The sequence below is a fragment of the Amyelois transitella genome, chromosome 16 (genome assembly GCF_032362555.1).
Source record: "Amyelois transitella isolate CPQ chromosome 16, ilAmyTran1.1, whole genome shotgun sequence".
Classification (NCBI taxonomy): Eukaryota; Metazoa; Arthropoda; class Insecta; order Lepidoptera; family Pyralidae; genus Amyelois; species Amyelois transitella.
In genome coordinates this window covers 9,014,955-9,030,556 of record NC_083519.1, presented here as the reverse complement: position 1 = coordinate 9,030,556, position 15,602 = coordinate 9,014,955, and the positions used below count along the sequence as shown (strand labels likewise).

Sequence of the window (15,602 nt, the reverse complement as noted above, 5' to 3'; positions counted from 1 at the left end):
TCCTGTAACTACATCTTCTTTCACATCACAACATTCCCTTATCACACTGTTCCTTATCCGGTCACTCAATTTCACATCCAACATACTCCTTAACGCTCTCATTTCCACTGCATTTATTCTGCTTTCGTGCTTCTTTTGCCATACCCAACTTTCACTCCCATACATTAATGTCGGGACCAACACGCCCCTGTGCACAGCCAGTCGAGCCTTTTTGGATAGTTTCTGACTGCTCATAAAGGCATGCAAAGCTCCATTCACCATGTTCCCCGCGTTCACTCTCCTTTCAATATCACTATCACACTTGCCATCTGATGTAAACTTTGATCCCGATAACTACATATTTGCGCCTTTTGAGGTTTTTTGTCTCATTTGAAGCAGAACGGCCTTAGATTTAGTAACCTGAAGATGAGACGGCGCAAGTGTGTCGACACAAGTAGCATCAAAGGCCGCCCCAATCTCCAGGGTACCAAAATCATACCATCCGGTCTCTTGGCATCATCCCGAGCCAGACCGTTTGGTTCTAGAACGGCTGGAACATGGATGGTGGTAAGAGCATGGAGGATTATATCACTTAGGGCGGCATGGCGCCCTAAACGGCCGGCACTCCTAGGGCATGAGAGGCCGTGGTGTCCATAGCCGACAACGGTATCCCCGCAAGGACAACTATTATTAAAGACTAACGGTATTTCATGTGTTGAGCATTCTGAGATAAAGCAGGTATACTACCCTAGCCACGTACACAATTAAACAGAGAGACAGATGTTGTCTCAAGGTTTCACTACAGTATAAATGAAGAGACTGGGTTTCATTATACTTATGTATATTTTATATTTTTAATTCAAGTTAAAATTACCGACAGAACAATATTTTTACTTATATTACTGCTACACAGAGTATATACGAGACGTGCTTATGCATATTATGACGCTTGCAACTTTTTGCATCGTTATATCTCAGAAACGGTAGCTTTATTGAAAAAAATTATTGATTTCTTTTTATAGATAACTTTATGATCTACAATCTATGTCTGAGGTAATTTTCCGATAAAACTTACCGTTTTGAAGAAAATCGTGAAAATCCCATTTTCTTACCTTTGACCTTGGGTAATTTTTTTCCTTAAACCGGAATCATGGGGAATTCTGAAATAATGCTTTTGATTGTGTTTTAAACAATTATACTCATTTTCAGCTTGATGGGAATTAATGTAGCTTCATTCCTATTTTTTGGTCTAAATTGACCGGACTGAAAATAAAATGGAGAAATAAACCATCTACGCGAAGACCGACATCCGCGCGGACGGAGTCGCGGGGGAAAGCTAGTCTATACTAATATATATGTATATATATATATATATATATAGTATATCTATACTAATATTATAAAGCTGAAGAGTTTGTTTGTTTGAACGCGCTAATCTCAGGAACTACAGGTTCGAATTGAAAAATTCTTTTTGCGTTGAATAGACCATTTATCGAGGAAGGCTTTAGGCTATATAACATCACGCTGCAACTATAAGGAGAAAATAAATAAAAGAATATGTGAAAAAAACATCCTATCAATGATGTCCAAAATAACTATTCCACGCGGACGAACTCGCGGGCACAGCTAATTTCTAAATTTGTCCAAATCCTAGTTCTAAAAAGGAGGGCCGTGTAACAGTTATGAATGTATTACTACATTGTACCTTTTTCTATATTATCTTTAGTACTTTCTTCGAATTATAGGTCACATAATCCAGTGTACTAAACTCTCTACCTTCACGATTTCTAACCAAACAGCTTCTTAAACTAAACTATTCCTTCTTAAACTTCCTTCTTAAATTTCAGCTACGTGAAAATGTACCTGCTATACAACGGGCAGCGCATCGCCAAGAAGAAGACGCACGTGAAGAAGAGAACCCTGAACCCCGTCTTCAACGAGTCGTTCGTGTTCGAAGTGCCGGCCGCCCCCAACGCCACGCTGGACCACGTCTCCTTGGAGCTACTCGTGTTAGATTGGGATCGTGTCACCAAGAATGAGGTAACTTTCATTAAATACTAGAGGCCGCCCGCGACTTCGTCCGCATGGAAACCCTATCAATCCCGCGGGAACTCTGGGATAAAAAGTAGCCTATGTGTTATTCTGGGTCTTCAGCTACCTACATACCAAATTTCATGGTAATCGGTTCAGTAGTTTTTGCGTGAAAGAGTAACAAACATCCATACATCCATACAAACTTTCGCCTTTATAATAGTAGTAGGATTAAATTAAATATATATGTACTGATTTATGTTTGTGCCGTGTGGTTCCCGTACAAAAAAGAATAGGACCACTCCATCTCTTTCCCATGGATGTCGTAAAAGGCGACTAAGGGATAGGCTTACAAACTTGGGATTCTTTTTTTAGGCGATGGGCTAGCAACCTGTCACTATTTGTATCTCAAAACTACCATTAAGTGAAATAGCTGAGCGTGGCCTATCAGTATTTTCAAGACTGTTGGCTCTGTCTACCCCGCAAGGGATATAGACGTGACCATATGTATGTATAATAATGTTCGTTCCCGTACTCCTTCGAAACGGCTTGACCGATTCTCATGAAATTGTGAGCATATTGAGCAGGTCTGAGAATCTGCCAACAACCATATTTAATACCCCTTAATAATAAGGGTTGTACACCCTTAACATTTCTTTTTAAAAGAAATTACTTAAAAATTGATAGGAAAGATTAAGCCAAATAGCTGAACGTGGCCATTCAGCCTTTTCGAGACTGTTGGCTCTGTCTACCCCGCAAGGGATATAGACGTGACCATATGTATGTATGTACTAATAGAAAAGATTAAGCCAAATAGCTGAACGCGGCCATTCAGTCTTTTCAAGACTGTTGGCTCTGTCTACCCCGCAAGGGATATAGACGTGACCATATATATGTATGTACTTAAAATGAAATACTTTAAATGGCACAACAACGTTCGTCGAAACTGCCTGTGTCAGTACAATGAGCTGCGCCTGCAGGTGATCGGGCGCCTGGAGCTGGGCGCGGAGGGCGCGGGCAGCGCGCGCCACCACTGGCGCGAGGTGCAGGCGGCGCCGCGCCGGCAGATCGCCGACTGGCACAAGCTCAAGGAGTGAGCGCGTTATATATGTCTCCGCCACCCGCCTCCCGCCTCCCGCCGCTGTCCCCCCGCCCATGATTACAATTTGAAAATGGAATTGTAGCAATTCAAAAAAAAAAAAGAAAATTTCGGTGATTCAGCACTTTAAACTTCAGCCGCAGCTGAATCCGGTCGTGACATTAACCGCGCTGATGACTTTCAAATTTGGAAATGAAAATTTAAAAAATGGATTATCATGTCTAGTTACAAACTCGAGGAGTGAACATCACGCTATCCCCATTACCAACCTAGCCCTCGCTGTCCTATCTGCCGTTAAGACCGGCACTAAATATTTTCAAACAAAGAATTTCAATTACTTATTTGAAAACAAACTAATTAAAGCTCTCTTATAACCCTTATAACTCTTACTATCGACTTTCCACTACCTAAAAGACTATCAATTCATCCACTTGCCTACTACCTACGAACCGCAAATTACTGCGTGCGATACGAGTAGGTATATTTGAGAACGTTGCAGAACCGTAAAAGTCCTATAAAAGAATACGTAATCAATATTCTGTTTAAATTGGTTCCTATTTTTGAAAAGGGAACCCTACTATAGCTTCATTAGCATGTCATATCCCGCTCAATCTACGTGTATTACCCTAAAATAGGTATAATTTATCCAATATAATTTTTTATCATGTTTCATTTTTGTCCTAATACCATTTTGGTTATCTATAATTTGCACAATATGACAAGGTTTATTTTTGGATGATGATAGTCATATAAATTTACTGATTGATTTTTTTTTTTTTTTTTTTTTTTTTATACGGGACAAATTACACTGATTGAGTTAGCCTCGAAGTAAGTTCGAAACTTGTGTTACGAGATACTAACTCAACGATACTATATTTTATAATAAATACTTATATAGATAAACATCCAAGACCCAGGACAGAAAAAGAAAAAGTTCTTTTCTCATCATGCCTTGACCGGGATTCGAACCCGGGACCTCCGGTGTCACAGACAAGCGTACTACCGCTGAGCCACAGAGGCCGTCAAACTATCTATTTACTACTATTTTACGAGGTTTGATTGCTCGAAGTCCAATTACGAATGATTTGATTTAGACATAAATTTGTAAAGTAATATTCGGTATTTAGGTAGAAAAATTTATCTCTATATTTTGATTACACAATAGTCAGTGTAAAAGTCGAGTTAAGGTGGTAAATTTCCCGGAATACAAAAGGTAGATCATTTATGTGTCCTTTGCCTAATTCGTAATACGCACAGTGTACGCAATCCCTAATTCCCTCTCCTTTAAATCTACAATGAGTTTCGCTCGCTCACTTCAATTACAAGCGAGTGTAGTGAATTGTTTATATGGAAATAGGAATGCTCCCGTTTTTTTAGCAATATTTTGGCTTTCACAAGCGCCTGTTTAAGATTTCTTTGTTCTTTTGATCTATACTCGTTTACACCATTAGTTGGACTCATAAATAAATAAATAATATGTAAAAATCCCAACTATTCCAGGAGCGTCATGCTTAATTCCATACAAATAAATCACTGAAATTCATGGTACTTATGATAATAGTAGGTATGTCTAGTGAATGTTTAACACAAAGTCATGTTAATGTAGATTAATGTTGGAGAACAAGGCGCCGCCTGTCTCTGTTTTATCTTATTACTCTACATATCTACGTGTAAACATTCGATGTATAGTAATCGAACTTGAATCCTGTATGTGAAACGTGTTGGTTCAAATGTTTTGATTTCAAAGACTTTTGATGATTATTAGTCTTTTGAAAAAAAAAATGACTTCAACTACGATTCTTGTTAATTCTGTAATTTATGAGATTATAAAATTTTTGCAATGCAGTTTTAATAATTTATTTCAGCAACACATCTTTGTAGTTTTCAATAAACATTGTTTTTGAGTGTAAAAGCATTTCTTAAATTATTTTGCAAAGTTCATCGAAATAAATTCAACGGGACAATAATAAATTTTGAAATCGTGTTTCCACAGAACTCACATTTTGTAGGCTCATTCTTGACGCACTGAGCCAGAAACACATAAATTAAATATTTTAAACAGACGTAATAATAACATGTTGCCGATACAATCGATGTGATTTAATCGATACTCTGTCGATCAAAGGCCATTATTAAAAATATAATGATTATGTAAATTAATGAAATTGAAAAAAAATGCAGCCGGCAACTTGCGAGTTCTCGTAGCGAGCTCGTAGCAAACTCGTAGAACTCGCTACGGTAATTTCGTAGCACATATTTCACATAAAATTTCTGTTGCTCTGAATTTAAACTGTTCATTTACCTAAAAATTGGTAATTTTCAATACCTAAATAATAACATTAATTTAATTTTTAAATCAATTTTGAAATTAAGTTTCCAAAATCCACGTTTTGTTTACTATACGACTGCAAGTTGACCGGAACATATATATATTTAGAATAAGGGTAGCTGTTTACGAAATTATATGACAAATCGTCATTTACTATTGTAAATTGGTAAAGTTAAAACATAATATCTTCTCCGTAAAAAGTCCGCAAATTTTGTACAATTTTGAGAAATAATTTGAATAAACTATCAGATCATTTCCCAAATTTGAACAAAGTTGATCATGTTTGATTTTACTAGAATCATTAAAGAAACCTTTTTCGCTGGTAGAGGTGCAAGAAACCGTGGGGAAATATTTTGTTACCTACTACTGATTTTTTTTCCAAAAACATCTTTAATTCAGTCAAATACTCATTATAATTGTTAGCTCGTAATTGTATAGTATTAGGATAGAGAAATAAATCTATTTTATACTAAATTAGGTAGTGTTACCTTGACCGTAGATGTAAGCCCGCCTACTCGTCAAACGCATAACTTGATCACTGTATCCAAAAGAATGAATATTGTAAGCGATTTTAACGCTTTAAATATAATTAGGTTTAGGTTTAAAGAATTTATTCTCAATAAAGATTACAAAATCCACTTACATGAGAACAAAAGAGATAAAAGTTCTTAAAACTAGACAGCAGTCCCGAATTTAATTAAGGGTAATATCTAGGGTATATTATACATTTCTTTGGTTGAAAGATGCCGATATTGATTCCTATAAGTAATAGGTTACTTGTTTATAATAATCAACAAGACGAAGTTATTATCAAGAACACCTCTTCATGTAGAGAGTAAAAAATGTAGCGGTTGATTTATACGTTTGGCGTGGATATGGCTTAAAGCTCATAAGACGAAGCTTTGAGCTTGTAGTCACCTGTACCTTCTTCGTATGGCTCACGATAAAAGCTTCTCAATAAATAACAGTGATCTCAATCCGGACAGAGCTTTCCATTATTTTTTACTTAACATTTCTTCCGTTTTTATAACTTGTTTTTATATTTGTTATTTGCAAAGACAATAACAACTTAATTTATTCAGTCGTGCTAAATGATAACTTCGTAACTTATTTTGGTAATCGTTAATTTCCAAATAAGGTATTGGATACATTATGTTTGATATTTTATTAAGTTTATGTATTTGCGATGTCACTCTTATAAGTATATCTGCATAGTTACATGTATCACGGGTATTATTTCTTGAAAGAACAATATAATTTTATGATTAACTATCGCTTGCTTACGACAAATTAAACAACTAGGTACCGTATTCCTAAAATCAACGATCATTTAGTAAGATAAACAAATTGTATCAAACTCTGAGCTCCATACTTCAACATTCCAATGTACGTAAATGTAAATAAGTCATCGCTTCTCATCTTATTGTTAATGTTAAGAATATTCTAGAAGTAACACATATTCTCCGTTTGTTTCTAAAAGTCAATGTTTTTGTATTTGATCGATGTTTATGAGTGTTGTAGGACAACTCTACTCTAAACCACTTAATGTAAGCTATGATGAAACAGTTTTTGATGTGATACGGAGACGCTTGGTAGAAATGAGAAGACATTGGGAACAAATGTTAGTCAAGCCACAGGTAGCATTTAAAATTGAGAAAGATATCCTGCATATAGTATATTTCCCATTGCATTCTCAGCATTATTTTTTATTCTTACTTTATTATTCAAAAAGGGTCGAATGAAGGCTATCATCGTATCATTCTGATAGAAATAGAAAGGATATTGAAAGAATGAGCGAAAACTTTTTATTATACACTTAAATACGTAAACAGTTCGCAATTGTCTTCGTTTACAGGAGATCCAAAATTTGCTATACTAATTCGCTGTGGGTCGCAGAGTTCTTGCCAAAAATACTATGAATAAATATATCATAAAATTTATCTCGTCTGCGTATAACATCAAAAATATGTCGATCCCGCACTCGTAGATGGAACACACCTTCACAATCAGATTGTATACTAAGGAAATTTTAGTGAATAAATTATTGACTGGTGCTTTCACATAAAATCGTTCGTTTGATTTACCCCCACTTTTTACCTGGGGTTAATCCCAGTTTGATCCTCACCTCTCTGGAGAGAAGCCCGGGCTGCACCTTATGCCCAAGAATTTGAATTGGGTAAGTCACATCCATCTGGCCTCCGGAGCCTTTGCAGGACACTTAAAAAAAATTCTCAGTAAGAACTGAGAATGTCGACTTTCACTATGCCTCCAATGAAATAAAAATAAAGGATTTCTTTTTGCAGTAATTCGCTACGACTTTGGACAGGTTATAGCGATCATTTTTAAACATTGGTTAGGGTCAATGGCGCCTAATCGATGCAAATATAATGTCACTCAAAATTAAACTTATTTGAGTGAAATACATTTGCAATGAATCGGATTTTTCTTTAAGAGAAACAAAAAACTATTTCTTATCAATTGTATATTTGATATCAAATCTTATTACATATATACCACAGCTTAACAAATATTAAAATATACATACATTACAGCGGGAATGCCCACCCTCGTTGCTTATACTAGCAAGGGAGGGCTACCTCCCCCTATCTACATGCAAAATGTCATGATATAGTGCTTATTTACTTCGTAACAGGCTAGAAATGCATTTATTTACAAACACTTCTATCACATACTAATGTAATATTTTCGTAAAGACCATTTGTAGCGATTTTGATGTGTCTATTTTCGATATCGCCCGAGATTTATTAGCAGTGAATACAATTCTAAGATGTATTTTTTTAAGGACGCAGCCGACTTATGCGTCACCGTTCACGTATGAAACGCGTGTGTTATAATATTTTTTTTTGAAATGTGAGATTGTATACAATATACATAAGCTTGTGTATAATTGTCTACAAGCTCATATTTCAAAAACTTTATTGTTTTGCACAAATTTGCAAAGGGTTAACTGTAGGTATGCATTCCTACACCAAATGCTTTTGATGAAGTTTTTTTGTTAAACAATTATTTTTTCATTCCCCTAGAGAAGATAATGATTCAGCAGACGCTTAGACGTAAGTGAGCGTTGACCTTAACTCAGCTAGCCTGAGAGTCTCCAACCTTATACCCAATCATCATCACCCTCTTAATGGCTTATTCATGAACGTCGACAAGGCGTACCTATGTCTCATTTTTTCTATTACTGCTCTAAGGTTAACCGAAGAAATAGAAATAGCGGCAAGATAAGGACATATGCTTTATCAACGTTCCTGATCAGCCCCACTGGCATTCGTTCCATTTTCTTTTTTCCTAGAGAATAAGCCAGAGCCTGCATGTGGTCATTGTGGTTACTAAAACTTTCGCAAAGAAAGCAGAATATTTCCACAGATAATGCCATAATTCCGAGCATTGCTAATACAGATAACATTCCAAATCGTGCCATTTTACTATATGTGATAAGTGAACAGTAACATATCGTCTAGTTATACAATCTATGTGGACGTTTCTTAGATTTCGTCTAGTCCGTAAGCATTTATACTGATCACAAAATACAGAGATCACATTTCTGTATTCTCTGATAACGATGCCATATCAACAAATTGATAGGAATAACAACACTTGGATAAAAAATAATTTTCACAACATTTTTTTGTGTGCTTTAAAGTCTCTGTCTCTAGAATTCGGTTGTAAGATGTTGAAAAAAGGGAAATAAGAGTAATAGGTTGTAAGCCCATCACTTATTTCAAATTGAATTGAAAAAGTACTCTTTGACTGACGATTGAAAAGTTCAGTTCAATAGTTTATAATATTTCTGTTTACATATATGAAAAAAGGTGTTTCAAATTAAGCAAACAACTTTCTTAATTCGTAAAAATCAAGTCTCTTTATAAAAGTAACAAATTAAAAAAATACATATACTAAAGAGAACTTCTCTAGAAATAAGTTCCATTCTTATTTTTTTACTTGATGTACATAAATAAGTAAATAAATAAATCTACAAAAACATTAAGGTGCAGTTATTCCTTCAGAAATCCGTGTTACCCGCAATCATACAAGTTTTAGCCAAACGTCAAAGTTACAATTAACGCTTAACAGTGATATTAGGCAAGATATAGTTCATACGAGCTAAACAGTACAAACAAACAGACAAGTTATTGCTAGATACAGATATGAATTTCGCTCAGATATGTTTCAACTCTGTTATTGTTAAGAGATATTGGTCCGAAATATATGTCGATTATAGAAAATACAAGATGTTATTGAGACAATTTTAAAATTTTACGATATAATATAGTTACAAAGTTTAGAGTTAGAAAAAAAAAATTCGATTAATATTTGTCTTCGAAATATTGTAAAAATGATTATTTTCATGATCCTACAAACCTAAAAATCATCGCACAAATATAAAAAGCAGTCTTAAATTAGTTCGTAACTTATAATTTGAAAACGTTGAATTAACAAATTAAAGATTAACATTATGTTAAATTCTTATACTAACTTAGCTCTTGTTTCGTAATGAACGAGTTAAATACATTGGTAACTGCAGAATATCTACAAGTACAAACAATAAACCACACAGATAATTTATGGGATAAAGCGATAATTCTATCGTTAAGCCAAATAGCTGAACGTGGCCATTCAGTCTTTTCAAGACCGTTGGCTCTGTCTACCCCGCAAGGCATATAGACGTGACGGTATGTAGGTATGTATAAAGCGATAACATAGAGTCACATTTTCATTTCAATTTTTAACCGTATGGCTGTTGCTAATCGATATGAATAAAATCATTGGTATTGAACAAGCCTGGTGACTGCTAAGATTTATCATCTTATCACTGGTGTTGTTTCAAATCGATATAAAATTACATGAATACACATGGTCCTTAACACATCCTTATGAAATAATTTTATCTTCTAAATTTCTTCTTGGTACCTTAAATTCAAAACAAGTGGGGAACCGCGCTCACAGGCTTATCTGGTGCGCAGGATTGCCATAGCAATTCAACGTGACAATGCTGTCAATGTATTAAAAATCTTTGCACCAAATACTTCACGGAAAAATTAATTGTTAATTATTTATTTTACATTTATTGGACTGTGAATATGAAATTGTGATTTGGTAATATTTCAATTATCATCCCCTCATTATATTATGATTATACAATTATTACATACAAATCCATGAATTCACGGATTACTAAATTTACAAATTCTATAATACTATCATATTTACAGCTACTAAATGCGCATTTCCTTTCAGTAACTAAATAACATACAAGGCAAGACGCGTGTAACGACATAGTCTGAATTGAGTACAATTGAGTATTTTTAATTTGAATAAAAATCTAAAATACTGGCAATAAATTAGGGCATATTGCAATTAATTTTACAGATTTGATGTGTAAGTATATAATATATATATATAAGTGTAAGTATCTTTCTTCCCGCTTTCGTAAATAGCTAAGTTCATTTTTTCATCCATTTTATAAAGTGATGTAAAAACTGAACCTAAATTTCAACCTATACTGATATTATTTGTTGTACTCATATTTTTCTTATATCCAAATGTAAAAATGATTTTTTTCCCAAATTTCGCTTGCTTCAATAAATATTCCCAATACATTGGTTTCATTGCTCTTATGCCTTTTTGAATTAAAATACCGGGCAGTTTAATTTTTTTTTTATTACTACGTGAGTTTACACACAATTACAGATGAGATTGACTTGTCTTTTTATTCAATTTCTCAAATATTGGTTTTTGAATAATACTATATCTAAAAAAAATCAGACAGTTTCATAAATATGTAAAAGGATAAGTGCTGTAATAGTATCTATATATTACTAAATAGTATATTACTTACTTGTGTAAAATAAAGCTTTTAGGGAAACTTTTCTTACGCGACAGTTGTGAGGTCTTCTGTCATTTTAATGAGATTTTTATTTTAACATGCTCAAACAAAAAGCAGCTTTAATTAACGATACAAAAAAACGAAAATAAAAACACAGTTTCCTAAGAATAGGTGACACTATAAAACTTTTACTTATCAACCCAAATTTCAACCGTTGAACGTAACAATAAAATATCCTGAAATAAAAATAATTTAATGATAAATCGTTAACACATTTCACTTTATAAAACTTCACACATTCTCACTTATAAGAGAAATTTTAGTAATTTAATAATATTATCAAATATTTCCTTGCTGAGTATTCCTCACTTAGTCTTTTGTTTATTTCGGAATATTGATATGATATAATTTTAAATGATTTTACAACTTTAACTTCACTTTATTATTAAAGATGAATATAAAACTGGTACTTAGGCCTAAGTGATGATCTATGTGAGAAACATAACGTACAGTGTAATTTTGGAAGTTCGAACCAAGATGGCGCTAATGATCTTAATCCGCAGTGATCAACATTAAATAAATCCATGTGTTAAATCCTTTTTTAAAACGTTTCTAATGTTCTTTTCTCGCTTTTGGTCTTTGTCTACATTACAGAGATTTAATTTCAAAACTGCAGTTGAATAAAATGTAACTTGTAATTCAAACCCTTTCTGTACTCAACTTTTACTTTATATCAGGAATGTCAAGTGCTTACTGTAAGACAATTATTTATACTAAATACTATAATGAAACAACACAAGGTCACTACTGTCCCATCCCGATCAGTTCGAAGACCTCCTTTTATTCCATCCCTCTCTTTTAATACAGCTTTCTCACACCGCTTTTTCTGTTTTCTGGGACCATATTTATATAATAAATTAAATCGCCAATTTCACTTGTACTGCCTACTTAAATATAGTTGTTCTAAGATTGTCTCAAATTACTTACAGGGCTTAAACTATGACCAAACTGAAGACTTGCTAAATGTAGTTAATTAAATCATGATGTCAGCTTATTTCCCTCTCGGGATAATTATTTATCTATGTATTTTTGTATTTTAATGTGGAATACATATATGTAGATATACTAATGTTTATTTATATACACATTTGTCTCAATATATGTATAATATAGTTACTCCAGTAATAGTCTACATATGTTTAGTTAAATAAATACTTTTTGTTTTCATATGAGATTGTGCATGAGATATCATGACTTATGTTAACCACAAGTGGGGGGAGGCTGGTTTTCTGAGATACAGGCATCTGCCTAGTTCAGACACCAGTCTCTCATATTCATATTCTTACCTATTGCATTTACTACTTGATATTTGAGAGAAAATAAAAATATTTTTGATTTTTTTTTTTTTTTTAACTTAAATATTTAGCGCCATCTAGGCAAAATATAAAATGTCAAATGCAAAATTTTATATCAAAGATGGAAAATTAAATTATCAGGATGGCAGTAATTTATAAACATAAAATTAAATAACGAGAGAGCTAACCAAATAGAGCTAAGTAAATAAATAAGTAAAAGATAAGATTATAATCCCAGAATTGCTTAAATGCATGGCAAAATAAATTTTACAAATGCTCTTATATAATTTTAAGTATAATAACTTTTCTCTCATCAGGATATGGCATTTAACGAAGTAAGACGTCACAACTTCTTAGCACTTATAAATTAGTGCAACTAAGAAAATTTTATTTTTTTAATGTCATTCCCATATTTTTTTTTTAAATTGAAGTTTAAGTCAACATTGTCTCGTGTCACTTACAATACATACAAAGTTTCTTACGTCCAAATTAAAGTGGCAACTAAATTAACCTCTACCAAATTTAAAAATACTACTAGGTACTTAGAGAGTAGTAACATTGCAATCTCCACTTTGCTCTAAGCACTACGTGTGAAATTACGACACAGTTTCAAGCAAAAATTCGGATGTTTCTTCTTAAATCTGGACATACAAAAATAGTCTTGATTTAATTAGGCATTCTTTTTACAAACTTGAATCTTAATTAATATACCTATTTTGAAATGCTTAGCCTCTGTCATCTTTTGATAACAGGTAAAGATCTTTCAGATCCACGATAATTTATGTTATAATAATATTAATAATAAGAACGCTCGAATCTGAATATTGTCTTAGCATTCAGATTATTACTGTGGTTCAAGACTCCAATTAGAGTACTATTTTAGATTTATCCGATTATTTGTCCAGAAATATCCACATCAAAATGACGTTAACCCCACATTCGAGTCAAACCTGTGAAGACCCTGAGAAACATTCAAGAATCTCCATTTATGGAGATAACATTAATATGATTCAATGAAGAATCGTTCATTATAAACCTCCTAATTGAGATGGTTCACCTTTGGTAGTGGGACGGCTGGCGGCGCATGCGACTGCATTCGACCGGATTATAGTAATCCGCGGTCGAGTTCTTTGCGGAGCATTCGGGCTAGTTTGAGGACATTTTCGTCCACTTCCCCAGCGAATAAGGAGTCGAGGAGATCCCCTCGGGAGGCTAAGGAAAACACGCCGGCGAGACGAGACACCGATTTGTCGGAAAGGTGGCGTTCTACCACTGATCTGAAATAGTAGAAAAACTTGATATTAGAATATTCTTACTTGAACAGTAGTAGATGATAAAAGTTATGAAAAGTTTTCACTGCTTAGTTATACCATTGGATTTACATCGCAGCCCATTCCTCTCTCGATCATAAATTTTTGGTTATTTGCATCATAACTTTAGGTCTTCTAACTTGAAATTATTATCGGTTCTTTGACACCAATGCTCCTAGGAAATACGAATGCCTTGATTTCAATATAATTTCAATATGAAGAAATATTTAATACGCACTTGAGTGATTGATGAGAGTCCCGCAGAGCGTCTTGCAGGAATCCGCGGTCGTATGAGAAATCCACCTCGCAGAATGATACCACCGCCATCAAAACCGTCTGGAAATAGAACAAATTATTCTATAAAAACTTCGTAATTAATAAGAAGACAAGAAATATATCAAATATTATGCTATATTGTTAACCTTTGTCTATGATCTTTGAGTGTGCACTTATAGCCCGTAGTTTAGATTTTCAGGTTTTAGAGCCCGTTCAAAGCATGCTTTCTGACAATTACATACACAAATCACGCCTCTTTCCTGGAGGGACAGGCAGAGACCACATCTTTCATGCAAGCTAGTCGGTTTCGGGTAGGCACTCTTGACCTGACCTTTTGCCAGAATGTCTCCGCCTGACATTTGTCTGTTTATTTGCTTGATCTTCGGCATCTACAGTTTAGTCTAATCCTGTTATCTGCCACCGACAGTTGGCTGTAGCCAACTATGTGTTTCGGAGGTATGCCTAAACTTACCTTACGCACTCTGTCTTAATTCTCACTTTTTTAAAGCAAATTTAACACTCCCACTGAGCTTCACTTCTACTTCATTAAAGCCAATCCTAATTCCCACTATTTTAAAGTAAATTCTTTGTAAATCAGTAATGAAATAGCTGAACGTGGCCTATCAGTCTTTACAAGATTATTGTCTCTGTCTACCCCGCAAAGAATATAGACGTGATTATATATATATATATATATGTATCAGTAAAGAACTCACGTGGAATTTGGCTCTAAACGCCGCTAGCGCCCTGTCGTCCGCCGCGGACAGTTGGCCGTGCCTCCGCAGCACTCCCAGCTTCACGGCCGCTTTGATTACGTGCTTCACCAACTTCTCCGCTTCCCGCTTCTCAACTCGCTCTCGGAGGACTGTGAGGAACTGCGGAAGAACAATACAAAGAATATACTGAACGATTTGTGGTGTCGAGTGAATATTTTGATATTTTGTCATTGAGTCATTTGCGTTTTTTACGTAAAGATACTCAATGAATGAAGATTGTGGGACGACATCATAAGGAAATTTAATACATTAGATATCTGGATGTGTAATCACTTTTCTTAGATTACGGTTGCTTGTTTCATCCTGGATTAGATTTTCTTGCAGTGTTGGGGAGGTCAAACAGAAGCAGCTTCTTTACTTTATTTACCCTCTCTAGGTTAGTGGTATGGGCGGAAAATTTCCGTTAAATATTAATTTTTGATAAGTTATCAGACTGCTGCTTTTAGTCGTATTCAGATTAAGGAAACCTCAGCCTTTATTCACCAGATTTGCTTCCAAATTGAAGATGCCAATCAAACGTCCATGACGTAAATAGAAATGCCATAGAAATTTGAAGTAAACATTAAATACCTATGTAGCGTAGATATATATCTCCTTCC

General features: G+C 34.3%; 2 protein-coding genes across 2 annotated transcripts in view; one reads left to right on the top strand and one right to left on the bottom strand.

Annotated features, from left to right (window-relative positions):
* Positions 1 to 3,107, top strand: part of LOC106129079 (synaptotagmin-4) — a 33,854-nt gene extending 30,747 nt beyond the window's left edge. The window contains exons 9-10 of the mRNA XM_060948474.1: positions 1,827 to 2,019; positions 2,991 to 3,107. Coding sequence (XP_060804457.1) covers positions 1,827 to 2,019; positions 2,991 to 3,107 — 310 coding nt within the window. The remainder of the gene's footprint in view (positions 1 to 1,826; positions 2,020 to 2,990) is intronic.
* Positions 3,108 to 7,957: 4,850 nt separating this feature from the next.
* The window catches only part of LOC106129107 (tumor necrosis factor, alpha-induced protein 8-like protein 2 A), a 47,537-nt gene continuing 39,892 nt past the window's right edge, over positions 7,958 to 15,602 (bottom strand). The window contains exons 4-6 of the mRNA XM_060948549.1: positions 14,944 to 15,102; positions 14,190 to 14,287; positions 7,958 to 13,918 (exon numbers count right to left, since the gene is read on the bottom strand). Of these exons, the coding sequence (XP_060804532.1) occupies positions 13,747 to 13,918; positions 14,190 to 14,287; positions 14,944 to 15,102 (429 nt within the window). The 3' untranslated portion in view covers positions 7,958 to 13,746. The remainder of the gene's footprint in view (positions 13,919 to 14,189; positions 14,288 to 14,943; positions 15,103 to 15,602) is intronic.